General features: G+C 33.5%; 2 protein-coding genes across 2 annotated transcripts; one reads left to right on the forward strand and one right to left on the reverse strand.

Annotated features, from left to right (window-relative positions):
* Positions 1-108: 108 nt before the first annotated feature.
* Positions 109-14,101, forward strand: LOC111503025 (uncharacterized). The gene is made up of 6 exons (XM_074169509.1): positions 109-516; positions 2,270-2,738; positions 3,405-4,028; positions 7,171-7,475; positions 10,481-10,692; positions 10,918-14,101. The coding sequence occupies exons 1-6, from the start codon at positions 378-380 to the stop codon at positions 11,101-11,103; spliced, it is 1,935 nt and encodes a 644-aa protein (XP_074025610.1). The 5' UTR covers positions 109-377; the 3' UTR covers positions 11,104-14,101.
* Positions 14,102-17,654: 3,553 nt separating this feature from the next.
* On the reverse strand, positions 17,655-19,211 carry LOC141479957 (uncharacterized). The gene has a single exon (XM_074169510.1). It carries the CDS (start codon positions 19,186-19,188, stop codon positions 17,740-17,742), a length of 1,449 nt encoding a protein of 482 aa, XP_074025611.1. The 5' UTR covers positions 19,189-19,211; the 3' UTR covers positions 17,655-17,739.
* Positions 19,212-23,811: the final 4,600 nt, after the last annotated feature.

Genomic DNA, 23,811 nt, shown 5'->3' on the forward strand with positions numbered 1-23,811 from the left:
TTTGAACTAGCCTTTATGCAGTTGTTGCGATTAGGGGATTTTTTCATCCACCATATTTGAAACGCGTTCTATAGTTCTAAGAATTAGTGTTTTGTGATTCCGACAAGGACACAGAGAGAGGAAGAAGGAATCAAAAAATACAAACTGTAAACCGAGAATACCTACTCTCGGCTGTAAATATGTCACAATTGTCAAATATTATTGGGATGTTTTAAGAAGTGTTATATTTATTTGGAAGAGTTCTCATGCTCCTAAAAAGTAATGGAGTAAATCAGATTATTGTGACACAAAAAACTCATTCATTGAAATTATAAGAACAATTGTTTTCTTCTGAAATAACCTCTAGCATATGGGACTTTGGAAGATATAATGAGAACATGTTTTCTGCGATCAAAAGATTTACCAGTAAGGGAGATGGGTCCCCAAATAACTCTGTTATCAGTGCTAGACCTCCAGGACACCAGGCAATGTCATCATCTCTACAAAAAAAATTTGCGAGAGGTGTACAGTATAACAGTAAGTGATATGATTTTGCATTCAAAGAAGTAATGTTCTAGATGGATGTTAATTTTGATTCGTCTTGCTCGTAATGATCGCAATATTCCCATCATTTAGTGAAATTGCCTTTCAATTTTTGACTGAACCCTGTTGATGATTTCTCTTATGTAGGTACCCAATATTCTGTTTATTACATGTTCAAGTAAAGAATTATTTCTTGATAAATATAAAATCAGTAAGGTTATTATTACAGTTTTCAAAGTAGGTGACCCATTTCTATTATTCCTATCTTTGGTAAAATTTACAAAATTATCAAAACTGGGTAATGTCTCAACTTCGTAAAAAACAATCTTTTAAATCCTGATCAGTATGGTTTTCATAAGTCTTGCTCCTCTGTACAAACAGTTGTACATATGGTGACATATAACAGCTTGACAGCTTTGAGAATGACAATATATGTGTTGTAGAGTACTGTGCTATAATGCGTGACTTGAGCAAGCATTTAATTGTGTTTCTCATCAATTACTAAATAAAATGAATGCATAAGCTGTGAAAGGTGTAGTAGCTCTCTCTATTGTCACATCATATTTGATAATCTGAGCCTCTCCTATTCATAATTTTCAAAAATGACCTTTTTCTTCAATTTTACCACCTTATCGTGTCATTTTTGCCGATGAAATGTCTATTGTTCAGACAAAAACTGCAAAAATTCAATAAAAATCTCATAACTTACTGAATGTTAATCTTCAAAATTGTTCAATTGTAATCATATAAAGCAGATGCTAAAATTTTCTCCCAATGTTTTGATTGCAGAAGGAAAAACTTCCCAACTTCTAGGTATAACTCTAGAAGAATGTCTAAACTGGACATGCCATATTGATGAATAAGATTAGAAACTATCCTAATATTTTTTTCTTTCGAGACAATTGTCTGTTTCTGAAAACATTCTTCTTGTAACCTACTATACCATTTTCTTATATTTACCATAAGACTCGTCTCTGTGTTAGGAATCACACGTTAAAAGTTAAGACCTCGTTAGTCCTTAGCTCGCACAAGTTTTTCAACTTCTGAGAGTTGTCGTTCGTATGGGGGCAACAGCTGATTAACGGAAAAACAGATTTTAAAAACAGACAGAAACTCGTCTCTGTTGAAATATGGGGCAATAAAACTTTTATATGAATTTTCATTTTTTAGTCTTTGCTGGATGTACGTACATAAACATGAAGGCAATCTCTTAATTAGTTTTCACTTTCGTAATTACGATACATCTGACAACGTAAGTCGAAAACTTTCATACATATTTTAAAAATGTATAGTATAGATGTATACAATATATCTCAGTAAGTTGGAACCAGATGGAAAACTTTTTTATTGTTAATTTTCAAAAAGAGTTAGAGTATTTTGATATGTCCTGATGATTCCAACACACTCATATTCATTTTATTTTCAGAGACTTGCTACTTGCACTGTAATGATGTACTTAATTGAAAGCCTTTGATAAATCACAAAATCGGCATCATTTTTCGAATGAGAAAAGGGATCATTGGTATTTTCACTGACTTGACAGCCAAACAGATTGCTCACCAGGATTTTATATTTCCACCCTTCTAATTTTCATCAGCTTTTTAATTATTTCAGATAGTGTGAGGTTCTGGTGATATTTGTGCCCTTTATAACTTGTGATAAGTAGATCAAGCGAGATAAAATAGATGGAAATGTCAGGTGGACAAATGTTATGAATTGATTTTCACTGATTTTCAATTTGTTTCAGTGAAAATAGTCATCAAAGGAGATAGAAATGTGGGAAAGACTTGTTTGTTCCAAAGACTGCAAGGCAAAAAGTTTGTTGAAGAGTATATCCCTACCGAAGAAATACAAGTAACTTCTATTCAATGGAGCTACAAGGCCACAGACGATATTGTCAAAGTGGAAGTGTGGGATGTGGTGGACCGAGGAAGGAAAAAGAAGCATTTTGAAGGATTGAAACTTGAAAATTCCCAGTTAGAAGTTGCTGAAGAGCATGCACTTGACGCTGAGTTCTTGGATGTATACAAGGGCACGAACGGGGTTATAATGATGATTGATCTGACAAAAACTTGGACATTTGATTATGTTCAAAGGGAACTTCCTAAAATCCCGGGTCACATTCCTGTTATTATATTGTCAAATCACTGTGATATGTCTCACCATAGGACTGTTACTCCAGATCATATTAGCTATTATATAGAATCTATAGCTGGGTAAGCATAAGTACAGAAGTCACAACAACAATATGCTTGAGTTCATTTTAATGATGGCGGAAATACAAGGCAATAGATATTTTTCATTTTTCAATTGTGTGATTTAATAATGTGCATTACATTTATAATAATAGAGAGTTCCCAGTTTTTACAAAACGGATACTATGTTGTTGGGGTGCGTAGAAAATTTTGCTTTTTTGTTATAAAGTCTGAATAGATAAGATTAAAATTACATTACATTATAAATATATTCACAGTCAAAACAACTGAAACTGGTCGAAAATACATAAAGTGAATTCTATGAATTCTTGAATACTATAGCAGTTTCCATATGAGACTTTAGAACTTTTTGAAACAAGACTCCATTTGGAGACAACACAGTAGAACAAATATTTATTCAGATATGAAGCTACAAAAACACTTGACATTCAAAGGGACAAAACTTTTGAAACACTAATATTTTTCTATGCCGGACATGTGCATTATGCATGATGTGCATGATGCATTATATAGATAATGCATCATGAAGACAAAATATCACAAAGCCAGATATTGAATTACAGTTGCAAGGTTAACAAAACAGACAGTTAAAGTTAGAACTATTTTTGAAAATTTCAAACATCAACCATAGAGAAACTCAAATAAATTTATCATTTTCTATTCTAGCACACGTTCAGCTCAAGTACGTCATTCCGAATCCTCAATGAGGAATGGATTTGGACTGAAGCTTCTTCATAAATTCTTCAATCTTCCTTTCCTTCAACTACAAAGAGAAACGTTACTGAGACAGTTGGAACGCAATGAAGTTGAAACCAATGCCACCATTCAAGAGTTGGATATGTTCTGTGTCTCAGACGAGGCGAACTACAGCAAATTTTTAGACACCCTCATCAAAAAACGGAGAGAGGTAGCGGACTCGAATGCCAACATACCTCCTCCCCTAGTGAAAGCACCCTCAGGCATGGGCCCCAATGAAATGAAAAGATCGCAGAGTGCTTCTATAGTTATTGGAGCTGGAAAACCTATACCTTATGGCAATTCTGTACTTGTATCCAAAACAAATACGGCACCACAACAAATGTCCAAAAGCTCCAGTATGAGTTCCGGATTCGTTTCTAAAATTGTTAATACTGGGGTGGCTGAAGGACTTCCTGACATAAAAAAACTCGACATCAGCCCTATAGTGTCTGTTGAAGAATTTTGTCCAGACGGTGGACAGCTTACTGGGTTCTTAGACGATGTTCAGTTGAGCGCCCAGAATAATACCAAGGAAGAAGAACACTCCGAGTCGTAAGTTGAAATATCTAGTATCACCTTATAGAATGAGTTATAAAATTTGTTTGAAAATGTTGAAGCTTCTTACTAAAATTCAAACAGGGATTTATGCAAAGTTTTCTCAATACTTCTCATAAATTTTGCATATATACTTCATTAACAGAAAATATACAGATTCCCAAGGAAAATATTCTTGCTTTTGATGACATTTTGGAAACTACTTTTATTTCGTAAATTCTTAATGAGAAGTTGAGAAACTTGAAAATTCTTTCCCTTATTGGTATAAATTATTTTTGAATGAAAATTATTGTAAAATTTAGTATTATGATTGTATCTTGTGGAATTATTTTTAAAACGAAAGATTACTTTTCCGAAACTCATATTTTCATCAATTTGTTTTTAAATTTTCAATCAAGGGTTGTATTCTGAGTGTGCCAAGTTTGATTAGATAAGATAAGATGAGATATTTATTCACCTTCAAAATTTTTCACAGAAAATATTATGTTACAATAGTCACACATCAGTTTTTTGTTTAGGCACATCACAATATTGTAGAGAGTATTCTCAAACTCAAAAAAATATTTCAGAATAAAAAAATATGTTAGAGTATCAAAAATTAGATATTTACATATATAAAACCAGTCACACTTATACATATATGAACAGTTTTAACTTTAGAGGCACACAGATGGAAAACACAGGAACATTAATTTCGAAATCTGTAGTCCACACTTTTGACAAGCAAAAATATAAGTACTTAGACCCACCAATAAAAAAAATCATTTGTATCATATAGTGTATTCACTAGCAATGATTGTTTTAGTTGGTATTTCAATTTCTTAGTTGCGTAATACTTCCATTCCACTATAATTTGGTTGTACAGTTTCATTGGCAAATATTCAGTTTGTATTTTTGTTTTTTTCATTACTTACCTTTGGCATCCTATATTGATTTTTATTTCGTGTATCATGTCCATAGAGATCTGTTCCCGAAATATATTTATCTTTATTTTGATGTATCAATAAAATTGCCTCCATTATATATATGCAAGATAGTGTCAATATTTTCATTTCAATAGAAATTGGCTTAGCGTGTGTTCTGTTGCCCAAATTGACCATAGTTTTTATAATTTCCTTTTGGCTCACCAATAGTTGATGACAAGCCGGGTTTGTTCCCCACAATAGAACCCCATATACAAGATGGCAATGTACCATGCCATAGTAAACAGTCTTCAATACTTCGCTAGATAGTACTTTCCTGAGATTTATCAAAACGAATAGAGCCGTGGATAGCTTTTTTTGAGTTTCATTTTTATGTACTTTTCAATTCAGTTGAGCATCAACATGAAAACCCAGTAGCTTAACTGTTGTTTCTTCGTCGAGCGCTTGCCGATTTTTTGTGAAAGTGATGATCTCTGCTTTATGTTTGTTTAGGGACTAAACGTTTGAATTTGAAAAGATTTCCATTTTCAATAATGTTTCCTCTAACTTACATTTTATCACGCTCAAGTTTTTATCCTGTACCAGAAGGGTAGAGTCATCTACATACATAAAAACATCAGCAGTATCAATAAATGATGGTAAGTCGTTTATGTAAATGATGAACAATGGGGGACTTAGGACTGAACCCTGAGGCACCCCATGTTTGACTTCTATAGTTTTCGATGTCTTGTTATTTAGTGATACATACTGCTGTCTGTCTTTTAGGTATGACTCGATATCTAATGCTGTTCCATGTATTCCATATTTGTGGAGTTTTTCAATAAAATATCATGAGAAACGCTATCAAATTTCTTTGACAGGTCACATAAGATTGCACGTGTATGTATCCCTACATCTTGATTTTTGACTATCGTGTGCACTATATCGGTGACAGCTTGAGAGGTTGATCTGAGAGAACGAAAACCATACTGATGATCACTTAGGAGTTTTCCCTTTTCTAAAATGTTGGTTAATCTGTCCTTGATAATAGCTTCTATTATTTTTGAGATTATAGGAGGTAATGTTATAAATAATAATAATAATAATAATCGTCTTTATTGTTTCCCAGCTGTAGTTACATACAAACATTTAAATAAATTACAGAGCTAGTTACTGATGTAACAAAAGGCGAAGTTCAACTCAGTTAGCACAAGATCTACTGAGTTGTTCTTCTGTAGTTGTCACAATTATTAGCATTGCCTTTCATCAGAATAGGGGTTGCTCTCCCCAGCTTTAAGTGTGATGAAAACTCTCACTTTACCAGGCAGATATTTATCAGATGTGTAAGAGGTTCTGCTAAAATTTCAGGGATGAGTTTTGTTATTTTCGAACTGATATTGTATGCATCCATACTACTACTATTTTTAAAGGTTCTCAAAAGTGTTAAAATTTCTTTCTCGTTTGTGGGTCTCAGGAATACCGAGGTTTTTACTTTCATTTTCAAAAGTTCCTAGGTTAACGGAAAAACATATTTTGAAACAGTTTTTTTTTTTAAATGTGTCATAATCTAATTTTTTAAATTTCGTTGAGTAAGTGACTCGGGTGTATAATAATTTGATAAAATCTAGGGACCTTGGTTGCCGTATTATAATAAATTGAATTAAATTAACATTTGTTTGAGAGGATAATTTTAAAATTATGTGAATGTGCACATTTTGATAAATTCAGCTTGATGTATGAGGTATATGTGTTGGGATTATTTCCAGAAAAAGGAAATAAACTGAAAAAACTTAGTTTCAGAACCAAAATCTAAGGATTTATGTGACGAGTCTCCATTCATGTTCATTTCAAATGGTTGAACAGGTTTATTGCTTTACTGTACACATTTTTCACCTGTTTTTGAGTATCAAGGGAAATAATACAGAGTCAAATTGATGGAAATGTTATAGAGTTCTAAAGATGGTTTTGAAAATATTACCTTTATTGTATTGTTTCCGTTTTTATTTTTCATCGCATGTAGACCAAATTGTGTTGAGGACCTTATATGGGAAAGAATATATATTCACCATTCATGCATGCATATAGGAGTTTGAATATTAATAAGGCTTAATGACTAGATGTTTATCTTCTTCATTGGTGACTATCTTTAAACGCTGTAACAATCTTAAGTGATAATTAATGTTTTTTCTGGGAATAATCTCAGGAATGAAAAAATGAATTTGAGAATTATCTTCCAGGGATACAGATACAGGAAACCCTCTGGTTTCTGAACTCCAGGAAGATTTCGAACCTGAAGAAATGTCTTTCTCGAAACTTCCAAAATACAATAAAAAGCAGGAAACTCCGTTCGTGGCGCCTACAAGAATGGTTCAGTCTGAGAGTAGTGAAATAGAAGTTGAAAGAATGGTGCACGAAGACTTTGATATGAAACAAACAAATGATGAATTCGACTGTACCATCAATTCTGAAATCTCAGAGTTAACATCAGACGCTTATGATGGATGGATGGCTGCTGACACAAAGTGGAGGAGATCTCCAGAAGGTTAAGTAACTTTTGCTTTTGATATTCCAAGTGTCCCAACATTGTCTCTGCTCGATGTATTGGTAATACTTATATACTGGATATCTCATAAGCCATGGTTCAAACTAAAGAAGATAGAGGAGGCCATTTCTGATAAAGTGTTCAAATAACATAGGGTCGATTCATTACCGTTTTTGAGTAATTTTTATTTTTGTGATTTTCACAAAAGAACTTGTTTTTGTCAAAAAAAAACTAAGAAAATCCCGAAAACATTTTTAATGATTTTGTTAGAAGTAAGTAGTAGGATTGTTGGATTTTCATTGGTAGAATGATTGTAAAAATTTAATTTTCCAGAAAATCTGAGAGGTTATTTTCTTTTTTACATTTCTGTTTTTCAAAAAGTTACAGTGGTTTGAAATGCGTTTAATTCTATCCCAAACAGTCAACAAAAATATCCCTTTTGGTAAAAAGTGCTGCTGACCAAAATAAGGCCTCATTTGTTCAAAAATTCCAAGTAAGTCAGTTGTTTTCTAAGGTAATGGGCACTTGTCCATATTAATCGAATTGTTAACAAATTGTTTCAAAAGAAGCACTTGTAATCTGCACATATATATTTGGTTTCAGCAAGATGGTCTTCACCACATTTTTCCCGCTGAGTATGAAAATTTTCAACAAAAAAGATGGATTGGAAGGGGTGAACGAGTCTCTTGCACGCTACAGTTCCCGTATATGAACCCTCTTGACTTTGTGTTAAGGGTTTCATGAAAGCGTGCTTATGAACGAGAATGTAATACTGAACAAGATTTGGGTGTGATCTTCCTTAATTTTTAAACGGTTGTATTCAGCTTGCCCTGTTTGTTTATTTATTTGTTTGGGTCAAATTCTATAATTGAAGTTTAACCCCATTCCTGTTGACAGATTGATTTGAAATTTGGTATACACATTTAGTTTCGATGACAATACAATTTAATAATAATAATAATATAATAATATTTATTTCACCTGTTGAACAGTATGAAAGCATTACAATAAACATTTATATACAGTAACAAGGAAGACGTCCATGTATAACTAAAAAAAAATATATATCAATATAAAACAACAAACATGACAGATACTGATTTGTACTATAACGGTAATTAACAATTTTTTTTAATCGAGAGTAACTATTAAAACTCGTCAACAGTATAGCAGTTTCTTTCAAAGAGATATTTTTTCAATTGTCTTTTGAATATGCAGATGTTCATTGAGTCCTCAATAGAAACATCTAGCTTTTTATATAGTTTGGGTCCATGCTATAGGTGACTCTTCTTATAGAGGGAGGTTCGGTGAGTATTCACTATCAACAACCCTCTAGCTCTAGTTGCGTATGGGTGGTCTTGCTGGTTTGCGCTAAATTTTTCTTTATTCTTATAAACGTAGAGACTCATCTCATGTATCATCTCAGACCAGCAACTGTATTTCCAGCTCTTTGAATGAGCTTCTGCATGAGTGTCGCCATCCTAAACTAGCAATTATTCTGACCGCGCGCTTTTGTAAAATAAATACTCTTTCAGCAGAGGAGCTCATACCCTAATTCAAGATTCCATAGCGCAAGTGACAGCCAATAGTTGCATAATATAGATTTAGGAGAACCTCTCTTCCACAATGATTTGACATAAATCTCAGTTCATAACAGTTCTTTCGTAGTTTTATCACATAGTGAATCTATATGAGGACCCCAATTGAGCTTATGATCTAGAATTAGACCTAGCATTTTTGTTTCTAGTTTGGATGTCACCTCTAGTTGGCTATCTTCATATAATTTGAGAGTTTCGGTGGTGTTCTGCATTGAGAATTTGACTAATGCTGTTTTGCTGATATTTAGTGCTAAATGATTTTTACCAGCCCATTTCATTATGTCCTCATATATGGATTCTGTTGTTTCTGCATGCTGCATCATTGTAAATCCAAGATGGTCGGGGCTACAAAATGGCGGATTACATATTGTTTCACAACTACCTCAATATGGATATCAAATGACAGGGCTTGACTAGTAGAATAGTAGATGTTACACTTTGAGAAAGATGCAAATTCAAGATGGCCGCAGCTACAAAATGATGGATTACATATTACCTTGTAATACTGAGGTACTAAATGAACTTAACAGAATGAGAAGAATTGAGTAACAAAATTAGAAAGTAAAAACTTGAAAATAAAATAAGTCAAAAAATATGTTAAACAATTTTAATGAAAAAAAAAATAATGATGTAGATAATGTACTAAAAACTAAAAAATATTTCGGAATGTCCTAGGTAGCAGTCATCAAACCACTCTCCTCAGCAATCTACGGTATTGATCAGATAAAGAAATAATAAAATCGTTTGGTGTAGTATTTACATATTTGATCAGGACCTTCCGAATTATTTTTTAGTTTTTAGTACATTATCTAAATCATTATTATCCTATTTTTTCAATATAATCGTTTAACATTAATTTTTTTTCTATATTCTATTCTATTTTATTCTATATCTAGAGTACTTTGAATTATACTTCAATTTTTGTTCACTTCTATTTAAATTTACGTGATTTTTCAAATGAAACACCCTGTATATTAGTTTTTATTTTCATTCTACATGAAATTATCTATCTGTTGATATTAACATGTTATTTGTTATTCCTAACAGTTCTTCAATCGTTTTTATTTTTTAAATTATTTACAGAAATTCAACATTATTTCAATATAATTTATGAATTTCTTCATGAAGTTTGGTCTCACTCGACTCTAATGAAAAGATATACTGAAATGCCTTCCTATTTTCATATTCCCCAGTGTAGTAGTGGCAGTACGATAAATCTCTGGTTTTACTTCCCCAATGAAAAAAATCTATTGATGTTAGGTCCGGCGACCGTGGCGGCTATTAGAACACCCGCTATGTCTATGGAATTTTTGTTCCGCTTCTATTTGATATGTGAATACTTGACTCGAAATAACTGAACAATATAAAAAAAATATCATAGGTTTTATAACGGCTGAATAATTTTAGGAGGCGAAGATAATTCTGTTGTGAGTCAAACATTGGACTACAGCAACAGTACCGCTTTTGACGACAGTAACAGCATGAACTCCTCCAACGTTCACATGGAACTTCTTTCCACCAAACAAGCTAATGGTTCAAACAATGCCAGTGTTCATAGTGACAGTGAAGATCTCCATACTTCTAGCTCTCTGAAAAAAGAAAGGAAGAAAAAAGATAAGGTAATTCAGGTGACTGAACTGAACAGTTCATCTTAAAATATTAGCAAGTCATTAAGGCGATAAACTTTGAGGTACGATGGTCTCAAAAGTTTTCGACCTAACAAAGATACAAGACATATAAGGTTATTCTGTTGTTTTGAAATACTGAAATAACTTAACCCTTCAGACCTACTTGAAATAAAATGTAAAATTTTGTAATGTGAAATGATGAAGACTGTTTTTCAGACTGAAAAGAAAGCTAAGAAGAAGTCTAAAGATAAAGATAGGGAAAAACATAAGGATACAACCAAAGCAGACAGGAAACACAAACGTCAATCTCGTGATGAAACCACTTCCCACAGAGACGAATTGGAAGAGTTTTTGAACGGTCCAGCTGGTTCCCCTATAGAAACCGGTTACGAGGCCATTTAGCATTTTACCTGGCGTCATTGAAAACGAGTATGAATTGAATTTTTAATGTGACGCTTGCATCTTCCAAAGCTTACTAAATTTCTACATAACCCAGTTACTTAATTCGAGGAAAGATGGAAATGAAAAGAGATTGGAGAAAATAGTTTTATTTGTCTGTTGGTGATTATACAGATTATGATTGTTGATGTTTTCCTGTGGTTTTTTTGAATCGTGAAGATAGTGTTAGGACCATTGATGTCTGAAGCAATTTTCCAAATATTTTTTACTAAAAAGTGATATTTTGAAATGATAAATGAAATTTTTCTTTGCTATGGTTTTGTACTAAATGATTCATGAGCTGTTTATGATGAAAAAAAAGTGTGCTGTAAAAATAAAGAGGAATTACGCTCTAGTTCTGGAACTTTTCTTATTGAAATTGAAATCTTTGGAATTTTGAAGCAAAAATATAGACAATATTCCTGATGTATTTTTGGGAAAGAAAGTTTTTGGCTTTCTGCTACTCTATCTTGATACAAAAAAATGTGGGAATCTTCCAAAGAAAGGAAGGAAGTAATTTGAAAATAAGTAACTATACATAGATGTGTAGATCATGCAAAGAAGTAACTTTCAGACACAAACTGGAAGAAAAGCTCTCTCGAATCAGGTACTTTCATATAAACATTGAATTACATGAAAGAAAAGAATTCTTTCAAAACAAATACTTTTATATGAACACTGAATTATACAGAAGATACTTTTCTCTCATCTTGATACTTTTGTATCAAGATGGAGTAGTAGAAAGCCAAAAACTTTCTTTCCCAAAAATTAATCACTCCTAAAAATATAACCCCTTCAATTCAAATTTCTGATGTACTTATGAAATATTCAAAATAAGCTCATTTCTATTATTTTCCAAACTAACAGAGGTAATGAAATATAAAATGTATATCAGGCGAGAAATTATTGTACATTGAGCCAACTGAATGGATGAATTTGAAAAAAAAAACTTGGTTCAAAAAATCAGTTTTTGTAATTTTTCAATTTTTATGAATTGCTTTTCAGGAACAACTACTAACTAAATTTTGGGAAAGAAAGGTTCTGGCTTTCTACTTTTCTCCATTTTCATAAAAAAAATGTGGGAATCTCCCAAAGAAAGCAAGAAAGCAATTTATTTCAAAATAAACTCTTTACAAATATGGGTCATGCAAAGAAGTAACTTTTAGACAAAAAACTGGAAAAAAAGCCCATTTGAAATAGCTATTTTCATATAAACATTGAATTACACAAAAGGAAAATTCTTTCGAAACAACTACTTGTTAATGAACATTGAATTATACAAAAAACTGTTTTTCCTTTTCAGTTTGTACTTCAAAAATTCGTTATGGAATTGATTCAGATATCATTCACATGATTGCTACACAATATAATATTTATGTCATCCTCAATGGCGAACATCTGAATAAGACACTTGTCTTGTTGCCTCTTCTGCACAAATCTAGTTAACATTACAATTCATTCATAAAATTATGACTTTATATTATCCAGATTGGTGCTGAAGAAGCAATAAGGAAAGTTTTTTATTCCATGACATCCAATGTCCATCATTGAGGATGACAGTGTTCCATGTAAGTGACATTTTACATCTTTCATATATTGTGTAGCAATCCTGTGAATGATATCTGATTCAAATCCATAACGAATGTTTGAAGTAGAAACTGAATAGGAAAAGGGTTTTTTGTGTAATGTTTTTATGATATTAGTTGTTTTCAAAGTTTTTTTTTCTTCTTGTAATTCAATATTTTTATGAAGTTGTCGTTTTGAGAGTGCTTTCTTTTCCAGTTCGTGTCTGAAAGTTACATTTCTGCACGATCTACACATGTTGTAAAGTATTTACTTTCGAAAATAATTGCCTGCTTTCTTCCCAAGGAAGATTTCCACATTTTTTTTTTGTATAAAGATGAAGAAGTAGAAAGCCAAAATTAATCTTTCCTAGAAATATACCCCTTTCAATTGTTACTACTAACTCCTTTTAAAATAGTTGATAGTTCATTACAAATTATTATCCCCATTACATAAAATTGATTTTCTCCATGATAGTAAAAGATCCAAATAAGAAATGACGTTTACTCATCTGTCTAATTCATGAAAAGTATTTTTTAAATTAATCACGAGTGGTTCCGCTGAAAAATCCTGGCCAGACTGAATAATTGAAAATTCAAAATTGATTTTTTTTTCCAACTTCACAGTCATTTATTTAGTGCACAAATTTTATACTAATTGAAAGTATGGAGCCTGTTGAAAATAGAAACTAGGTTAGTTATTTCTTCCTGTTATAACTATAGAGTTGACAGGTATACTGGTAATTTACACCCAGCTTTAAAAAAAATTAACGATGTCCATAATCATAATATCCGACAAATAAATTGTTACAATATGAACTTATTCAACAAAAAGCGGAATTTCAATGCACAGATGTGCATATGATAGATAAAGATGTGGCTTTGCAGCTGTATGAGGTCCCCTCTTCGGATGAAAGAGTGTTCATACTATTTACGTAATTGAGAAGGATAGCGATAGGCTTGTAGATATTGAGACCTTTTCATATTTGCCAACTCAATAGTTATACCAGAAAAAATAGCAAACCCAATATTCCTTTTAAAGGCTTCATGCTTTCACAATAAGTGAATACTTTGAAGAATTATAATATTTTATTTTTCATCGAATAGGTAGGTGAATAAATTAATGATTTTATTGTTGGTATAATCCTGCTATTTAATATCGCCTTCTTAAATTGTAATATTACAGATAACGTATATTTTATCACTTTTTCATTCTAAGAATGTTCATGAATATGTAATACAGGCATTTGTTCATCATATATTTTCATTATCAAATGCTTGTTAATTTCTCTGCATGATCTGTGTTTTAGTTGTAAGATAAATATAGATAAGGTTAAGTGTCTGTTATTTATTTACGTTTTATATTTTATATTTTGTTAATGAAGTGAGCATTAATCACAGATATTGTTTTTTGTTTTCAAATCCCTGGCATCTCCTGATCGAAGCAAAAGCTGACATGAATTTGAAATCGACTACCACATGGAGTTTCAAAAAGACGTTGTATACTGCTCCATTCGGTAGAACAAATCATTGTCTGATATAGATAATTTTTAACGGCGAGTACGGTTCATAAGTACTGTTGCATTTTATTCATTCCACTTTGACACACGTACTCGTGTGGTGAGAATTCATTTGTAATAAAAGTTTCGAACGTAACTAGGAACATGTTATGGTATAGCTAGTGAAGACAGAGTACCGTTACATTTTTATCCATACTACTTTTATACCTTTAACCATACGGGTCGAACCCCTTCGGATTGTTAGTTATCATAGTAACAACTTTTGACGAGTATCCATGTATCGCACATTTAAGCCTGCCGCATGCGGCATAGTTTCATGCCTTAAGAGTCATCTCGCAATGAACAAAACGTATAGAGAGAGAGAGAGAGAAAGTACTTTATTGTTTATGAATAACATCATGGTTACAAAGTTAAAAAATTAAAAAAAAATAAATAAAATATACATAGCACTGATACCAGAGAAAATATGTCAATAACAATTAAACTTGTTAATAAAAGGTAACATGTCACACTTAATACTATATAAATCTACACAACTATACATAATAAAAGATGAGCAACACTATGCGACATATGGAAATCAAATAAGGATTATTCTAGTGTTTCACTAAAGTATTCATTCAGACTGTAATAGGCTCTGTCTAATAATAGATTTTTTACTGCTCTTTTGAATTTATAGAAGGATCCAATGGTTTTTATTGCAAGTGGTAAGTGATTATATATTTTGCCACCTTTGTAGATAAAAGAGTCATATACAAGAGACGTGGTAGGCAGTGGGAGTTTGATGTCATTACTTTGCCGAGTTACGTAATGTGAAGAATTTGAACCAAATTTATTCAAATGTTTTTTTACAATAAGTACCGTTTCTAAAATATACAATGCTACTACAGTTAGAATTTTATGAGATTTAAATAGAGGTTTACAGTGGTCGTTAAATTTAGCTTTACACATGTACCTAATGGCACGTTTTTGTAAAATGAATATGTTAGTGAACAGAAAATTACAGCAACTGCCCCAAAATGGAATGCCATATCTTAAGTGTGATTCAAATAATGAATAATATACAATTTTAGCAGTTGGAAAACTTAATTCTTTAGAGATTAGTCTAACTGCATAGCAACCGGAAGATATTTTTTTTTAAGAACAGTCAAGTGATTATCAAATTTAAGTCTATCATCAATTAGTATTCCCAGTGTTTTCACAGTACCTATATTTCCAATATTCTTCGAGTTAATATTTAAGTAATCAAAATTACATTTGAAAGTCAACAAATTGGTTTTCTGTATATTGAATAAGAGACGATTCGATTCACACCAGATGAAGACTTTTGTTAAATCGTTCTCAACTTGTATTTTTAGAACATCAGTGTCTTCATTATGCCAAATAATAGAGATGTCATTGGCAAATAAAGTGAATTTGCCAGAGATTTTGATGTATGTTAAAATTTATGTAAAGTAGGAATGGATCAATGGAACATTAAAGTGGGCTCCTTAAAACCATATTTTACTTCTCAAAAAATCAAAGAGGAAATTTTTGCGTCACACGTACTTTTTGTGATACCGTTGGTAATCTCGAAAAACTACTCTCCTGTAGGGGAAAAACAGAAGAATTTGCGGAAAACTCGTAATTTGAAAGTCTGAAAATAGCAAATTGTGAATCACTCTGTTGAAATTAGCGGAAACTTTTACAAACACATTTCCCTCAAATATCTACCCAAAATAATTGAAGTTTCCGATTCACATTAGTTTTAGATATAAATAGAGCGCCATTTTAGAGTCGATAATTAGTTTTCTTTATCTCCTAAAGATACCAACTTGGTTGGTGAAACGCGCGTCGAGAGGAGTATTGCAGCTCTGGTCTTTGGGAAAAGTGCTTGTTTTGTATTCATTCGCCCTAGGATATATTCAAATTACCTCTCTCACTAAGGATCAATTTGAGACTTGTGAGAAACGGACTTCTAAGTAGTATTGGATGTTTCAAAAGTTTTGTTTGTTTCCATGTCATGTGGTTTTGTAGCTCCATATCTCAATAAATATTCATTCTACTGTGTCCTGGTATACACTGATTGATAGAGATGGAGATTTTGTACTCTATACATTGAAGCTGTTAATTTTTTTGCCTCTTCAGCTTATTCGATAACTTCATCGAAGTGAAAAACTCAGGAAAAAAACTATCATATTCAGAGATATGAAGACACACGACGGGTGCAAAACTTCCCAAGTATTACCGATTCAGAATTGCCAATACTTTATATACTTTTTTTAAAGGACAAAACAAAAGCACTACAGGAAAATCCTTAAGGCGCTCTCAGATCGGTGCCTGTGCGAAAGTAGCGATTCACATTGGATTTGAAACGCTGGAGAGTAAATCAATTTGGAAAACCAATCTCAGAAAGTTTATTATACATAAACGCAGTTCTCCAAATGAATAAGTTCTTAAACAGTGAAGTTCGAGGTGTACTGACTTGAATCGCAAAACGATGAGCAGCCATAGTCCGTCGGGTATTTCTGATATGTACAGCTCTTGATGGAATCAAATGTGTTAAGTCACACCTCCCGTGAAAGTATCTATAGGAGAGAGACAAATCTCCAACCTTTCTTCGATGTTCCAGGCTATCGAAGTGGCACGTGATGTTGTCGTCTCCAAACAGGTGGATGGCTCTTTTCTGGATGGAATCCAGCAACTTCAGGGCATGTTTGTGGGCAGCGCTCCATACATGAGAACAATACTCCATAGAAGCTTTATAAAGCATCAAAAGTTGCTGAGGTGTCTACAGTTCTCTGGTTCGGAATAGTGTTTCAAGCTTTTGAGAAGCAGCCTTTGCAATTTCAGCGACATGATTGTGCCAAGACATATTGGTGTCTATTTTAACCCCCAACAAACTTATGGAAGCAGAAAACGGGATTGTCTGACTTGACATTATTATATCTGGTTCGGAGACATTTATCTTCTTGGAGAAAACCGATGCCTGGGTTTTTTTTTGTGGCATTGAATTGAACCTGGTTACTTTCACCCCAATTCGCAATCACTTCTAGATCATTATTAAGATATGCAACCTCCTGCTGCCGGTGAAGATGTACATCCGCAGCCTATGTCCTGGAATCCAAATGGAATGACGAGACAAGTGTGCTGTCGTCAGCAAAGCAATAAATTGGTTTCTTGTTTTTTTTTAGAATGAGTCGTTGAAATAGAATAAAAAGAGGGTTGGAGATAATATGGATCCCTGGGGAACACCAGCGTTGATGGTGAAAGTATTCGAGAGATATCCATCGACAGCCAATTGCAGGAAACGTTCTTTCAGGAAATAATCTGACAAGCCATAACATCGAAGTTGGGCCAGCAAACCCTTTTTTTCTTTCCAAAATTCAACTTTAACTGCAGCTTCCTTCAGTGGCCATTCTATCTCACTACAATTATCTATTAAGAGAAAATAGACCTTCATTATTATGATATAATTACTATATTACTCGAAAAATTGACAAAATAGCTTCAATCGAACTAGATAGAACTAGTCAGTCTTATGTAGTTTTGGCATATTTTCTTCCAATGAAAGCCTTTACAAACACATGAAGGAAAACAGATAAAATGATAACAGTAGCGAATAGCATCATGTGATGACTAAAAGTTAGTTCAGTTTTCTTTTCCACTATTAAGCGAACAGTTCCAGCAAGTTCCTTCAGTTGCCAACAGCTGTAGACGTTCGAATCGGAACTTCTGGAATTTTTGATGTGGATTCTATCCGTTATGCTGATGAAGATCCTACCTTTAGATTCCTCGGACACAATTTCCGGAATGAGGTTTTTGTTTCCTATCTGCCACTGTATCGGGGCGTCCGTGTTCAAATTTCCCGGGCACGTCAAAACGATTGTTTTGCCTTTCACACCGTAGATTGTTTGACGTTCAACTGTCGGTTCTAAAGGGGGAAAAGGTTGCGCTATGGAATAAATTCCAGCCGAGTTGTTGACTTTTTCAATCACTTTTCCATCCTTATCCACCACTTCGAATATTTTATTCGCTTGACATTTCGTCTTGCAGTATCCAACCATTATCTCGTTTCGCCTGGATTTAACTTGAGGTAGTTCTTTGATAGATTTTGGTAATATGTGTGAAACGCAAGGGATTCCGAATTGGAACACGTCGAACAATTCCAAGTCTACATTCGTTATTTTTTGCGCGTTATCTGTCTCATTAGTTGAATTTGACGCCAACGTTAATTTGTGTTTTTCTTTGGAATAAACCGTGCAGTACCCCAGTTTGTTTTTTCTTCCGACTTTACCACAAGTACTACATTTGGACCATTCGGTCCATTCTGTGTCCACAATCAACTGGTAACCTTGGATTATTTCAAACTTTTTGGGATAAGGACCAAGCGGTGTCTCAGGATTGTGTACCTCAAAGAAATCACTGTCGCTCATATTGACCACTGTCAGGAAATATGGGGCGGTCAGTGACTCACCTAGACTGCAGACATACTGGCCAGAATGTTCGATTTGCAAATTGTACAGGTGCAAGGTTTTTTCTCCCGGAGATTCAAAAATATTCTCTGTAAACTCTACTGGCACCAAATTTTTACCGTCGATCGTTGCCCACTCCCAAATAACCAAATCTAATTGATGACGTTCTTCAGGACTTATACATATCTTGCAGTCGAATTTGACATTGCTTCCTTCAAAACCTAAAACTGCTTCAGGTATGGCTGATAAATATTTACCAAGTGTTTCATTCTGTGCTTTCAGGCATATGTAATATTCCTCCCATTTTTGTTCGTTCATTTCTAGGAGTTTCGGGTTTACACCGGGATATTCCGAATTGTCACCTCCAAGGTAATTCAGAGTCTTACCCCTTTGTTTATTGTAAATGCTGGAAGCTTTTTCCCTCAGTTTTTTGAAAGGGCTGTCAAATAGTGCCAGAATACCGGGTATAATTGTAATTAACATTATTTTGTCAGCCAGAGTAGGAGCTTTCATTTTGACGTTTCGAACCGGTAGAAGATTTGTTACATTTTCTGATGCACAAAAATGTTATGTACTGAAAAATTATTTCAGGGCTAATTATTGATGGGCGATGCTAGTTTTTGCTAGCTGATCACGGATTTGAAGCCAGAACTTGGCGCTCTGGTCTACTTTTTGAGGAATCAGAGATTGAAAATCTACTATATCAGGAAATAAATTCACTGAAATTCTTCAATGAACTCTGTCTGTAATTGAAGGAAGTACCTACCTCAATTAATACAAAATCTACACACAATATGTGTAAATTTAGAATGAAATACCCATATTGGTGCTGCTCAGATTCGTGAAACCCAACATCAATGCCATCATAAGACATCTCAATATTTGAATTTCGGTAGGTATAGTCTATCCATTCCCAATTGAAACGGCAATAAAAATAAGAGCACTACGAGGGGTGTTTTCATAATCACTGCTCGGCAAATGGGAAATGCATATACTACCAGTGCTTTTACGTTCAAAGCGTCCCTGGTACAGTCATAAACATTTCTGGCCTGTGGCCCCTAGTCGCCCAGATAGTTAGTAAACGTGCTATCAAATGTAGTTGAGGAATAAAGGCTCGGCTAGCTGGACTGGCTGAATACTAATTATTTGGCCGTTTCACAATATTTCATTATCAGTGTCGTGTGTTCGTGGGGTTAGGTGAGGTGGTGAGTGGTTTTGCAAACCGATTTTTGAAAACTTTTTCTAGAGATCAATTACCCTAACACCAAACTGATATTTTTGCACCCGACGCGCGTTTCGCTAACAAGGTTAGAATCTTCAGGAGAAGCAAATTGATACTGAATCTAAAGACAAGGGTTAGCTGTTTATATACCTAAAGTTTTTTGGTCCGATGTGGACTTTGTTTGTTAAATGATGATTATCCTAATTGATTTCACTACCTGAAAATTAATTTCTCCGCTTTTCAATCTATTGTTGACGAATTAATTTGCAGATAGTGGTTCCACTAGTTAATTACCGAAAAATCAATTAGGATAATCATCATTTGACAAACAAAGTCCACATCGGACCAAAAAACTTTAGGTATATAAACAGCTAACCCTTGTCTTTAGATTCAGTATCAATTCGCTTCTCCTGAAGATACTAACCTTGTTAGCGAAACGCGAGCGTAAAAATCTCAGATTGGTGTTAGGGTAATTGATATCTAGAAAAAGTTTTTAACTTTTACACCAAAGGTTCCAATCTTATCGTTTAAACCGATTTTTGTGAAAATCTTAGTGTTTTTGGGTACTCTCATCAATATACTTTATGGAGACCTTTTGAAACAATTGATAAAATTACGTGTGAGGAATCTGTGTCAATCGACAGGGATCCGGAATTTGAAAATAAGGATTTACATGTTCAAGTTCAGCGAGTAATTTTAAATATTCATGAATACTTGAAGAAGGAAAACTGTCACACTTTACAGAATGCTATTGTGAATAGAATATGCGAGTTAACGAAACTATCTCGTTCGACAGTTCCTCGTGTCATTAAAATAGGGGATGTCATTGACCATGCAATGAAACGAAAACAACGTTGATGGTGCTACAAAAGATGTGATTCGGCGAACAATTTATGGTATATACCAAAAAAATGAAGTACCAACCTTGGAAATGATATGGTATAAATTACTCGACTATCCCGATTACAATTACAAATCTTTAGAAACTCTACGAGCTGTCTTATTGTCTTTTGGTTTCGAATATAAAAAATTGAACAATCGGATGGTCATAATGGAATCGACACGCATTGTTCAACTCCGACAAGAATATTTGAGGCGAATGAAAAGTTACCGAGAATCCAGCAGACATATAATCTACCTCGACGAAACTTGGTTTGACACCCATGATGTCAAATATGGCTGGGTAAACGAAACCAAATATTGTGCTTTAAACACACCTTCTTCTAAGGGGAAAACGTATTATAATTTTGCGTGCCGGGAATGAAAGTGGCTTCTGTTGGCCAAAAATATAAAAGATTCGTCTGCTGATTACCACGAAGATATGACTGCGGCTTTATTCAAAATATGGTACAGTGAGCAGCTTCTTCCAAATATTCCTCCAAACTCGGTTATTGTTGTGGATAATGTGTCGTATCATTCTCGGTTATTGACTAAAATACCAAACAATAACACAAAAAAAGCAGATATTGTTGATTTCATGCGAAATCATGGCATGGAAATACCCGAAAAGATTTCAACGAAAAAGGTATTACTGGCGACCATAAAACAACGTAATTTCAAAAAAAAGTATATTATTGATTCGATGTGTGAAACACGTGGTCATATTCTCTTACGTTTGCCTCCATACTACTGTGTGTTTAATCCAATTGAAATGGTATGGGCCACAATGAAAGAAAGCTTGCAGAAATGTAATCAGTCACCGACTTTGAATGCTGTGGTGCTTGACAATATGAGGCGAGTGGTGAATGAAGTAGGCTATAGTGATGTGTGGAAGAAATGTGTGGCCCACGTTATAAAAAAAGAGAACAAATATTATGTGCAAAGTTCCATAAATCCGATCGTTATTTAACCCGATGATGATTCCACCTCATCCGAATATGGCGAAGAAGAATTTTGATTTTTCTAGCAATTTTATTGGCCTCTATTATTTTGTAAATATATGTTCGACGAGAATTCGGTGTGATTATTTGTGTTTTCATTGTATTTTAGAGTTTTCGACTCGGAAATCAACTACCTTGAATTTCAAAGTTTTTCATAATTACCCATGGTGGAAAAATTCAGTGGAGATAAATTTTTCATGGGGTGATCAATTGCTATGATTGTAAGAATAAGTAACTGAAAAACTACCACTGAAAAATAATATGCCGACGCCTATGTTGAGGCGGGAATTCCTTCTCTGTGCTGTTCCAATTGGTAAATACTATATACTAGTATAAGTATAAAAATACAGTGCATTCCATTTAAAACGAGCCACCCTGAATAACTTTTGGTACAATGATTTTCAGGAGAAATAAAAAAATACGTCATCGATAGTATTCACATTTGATGTTAGTTCCCATATCGCACCCACAGAGTATGTCATCAATTTTTTTTAAACGGATCACCCTATATTGTTTCGCATTTTCAGATGCTCCATGATGAGAATATTTCAACAAAGTATAAAACATGTGGTCTAAAGCTTATGGTTCGGGAGCTACAAATTATTTGAGTTGAAAACGAGGTTTCCATATGTTATGTATCTCTACGCTAGCTTGACTAAATGAAATGCGTTGTTGGACAATATATACGCGGCTTCTTTGAATTTTTCTCTTGAAACAATGTTCCTCTTTGTGGATGATTTCAGCTTAAGCTCACTTGATGTTATGTTGATGAGTCCAAACCTGCTTTGCTATTCCGGATTTGCTGGTTTCTCCTCGCTGTGTGTGTTTGTTGTGCTCAGCACAACAACTTTTAATGGCCTCTTGGTTATCACCCGAAGACAAACGTGGATACTAACAATCGAAACTTCGAGACGTAACTTGGATTGGAATCTTTTAATTTTTCATTTTAAATTTTTTGTTAATAATATTTTTTAATTTTTTTCAGCTTTTATTAATTTTTTTATTTTTTATTTTTTTGGTAGCTGCTTGTATGTTATTTTTTGTGATTATCAGTTTTTTGTTTAATAAAATTGGTATATTCAGTTGATCTTTTTTTCAGGGATTTCAAATCAATTAATATTATATTAGACAATGGAAGTCCGAACTGATGAAATACATCACGAAACATTGTCAACCACCTTCAAACAAAAGTTATAATACGTATAAGTGGCAAATATGTGGTGACCTGAAATTCATATGACTATTACTAGGTCTTCAAGGCGGATTTACGTAGTTTCGCTGTTTTCTTAACCTTTGGAACAGTAGGGCAACACAGATACATTATCAAGTAAAAGAATGGCCTCCGAGAGATAAATATATTCCACGTCAAGGTAACGTGAAGAATATACCTCTTGTTAATCCCAAAATCGTTTTGTTACCTCCATTACATATTAAACTGGAGTTAATGAAAAACTTTGTAAAATCATTAGACAAAGAAGGTGATGCGTTTAAATATCTTAAACACGTTTTTCCCAAATTAAGTGATCCAAAGCTCAAGGAAGGTATATTTGTTGGACCACAAATTAGAAAACTACTAAGTGATCAAAATTTAAGTAATGTTGAATTAGCTGCGTGGAGTTCTTCCAAAAGAATTGTTTCGAAGTTTTTAGGGAACAAGAGAGTAGAAAATTACGAAACACTTGTAAAAGAATTACTTGAAAACTACTGTAGAATGGGATGTCGCATGTCTCTCAAAATCCATTTCTTGCACTCCCATTTGAATTTTTTCCCAGAAAATTTGGGTGCTGTCAGTGACGAATAAGAAAAAAGGTTCCACCAAGACATACTGACAATGGAGCAACGTTACGAAGGCAGATTGGAAGCAGCAATGAGGGTGGAATATTGTTGGTCCCTCATGAGGGAAAAGGATGAAACATATAAACCAAAGTGAACATTTGCAAAAAGATTATACACAAAAGACTTCATTTGAATGTTTTTTCATGTGTGTTGTAAATAAAGTTTGTTAGCCTCAAAATATATTGTTCTTTTTTGTTT

This window comes from Leptinotarsa decemlineata, unplaced genomic scaffold, assembly GCF_025532065.1.
Source record: "Leptinotarsa decemlineata unplaced genomic scaffold, Ldec_3_MD MMD2_P_RNA_scaffold_5, whole genome shotgun sequence".
NCBI lineage: Eukaryota > Metazoa > Arthropoda > Insecta > Coleoptera > Chrysomelidae > Leptinotarsa > Leptinotarsa decemlineata.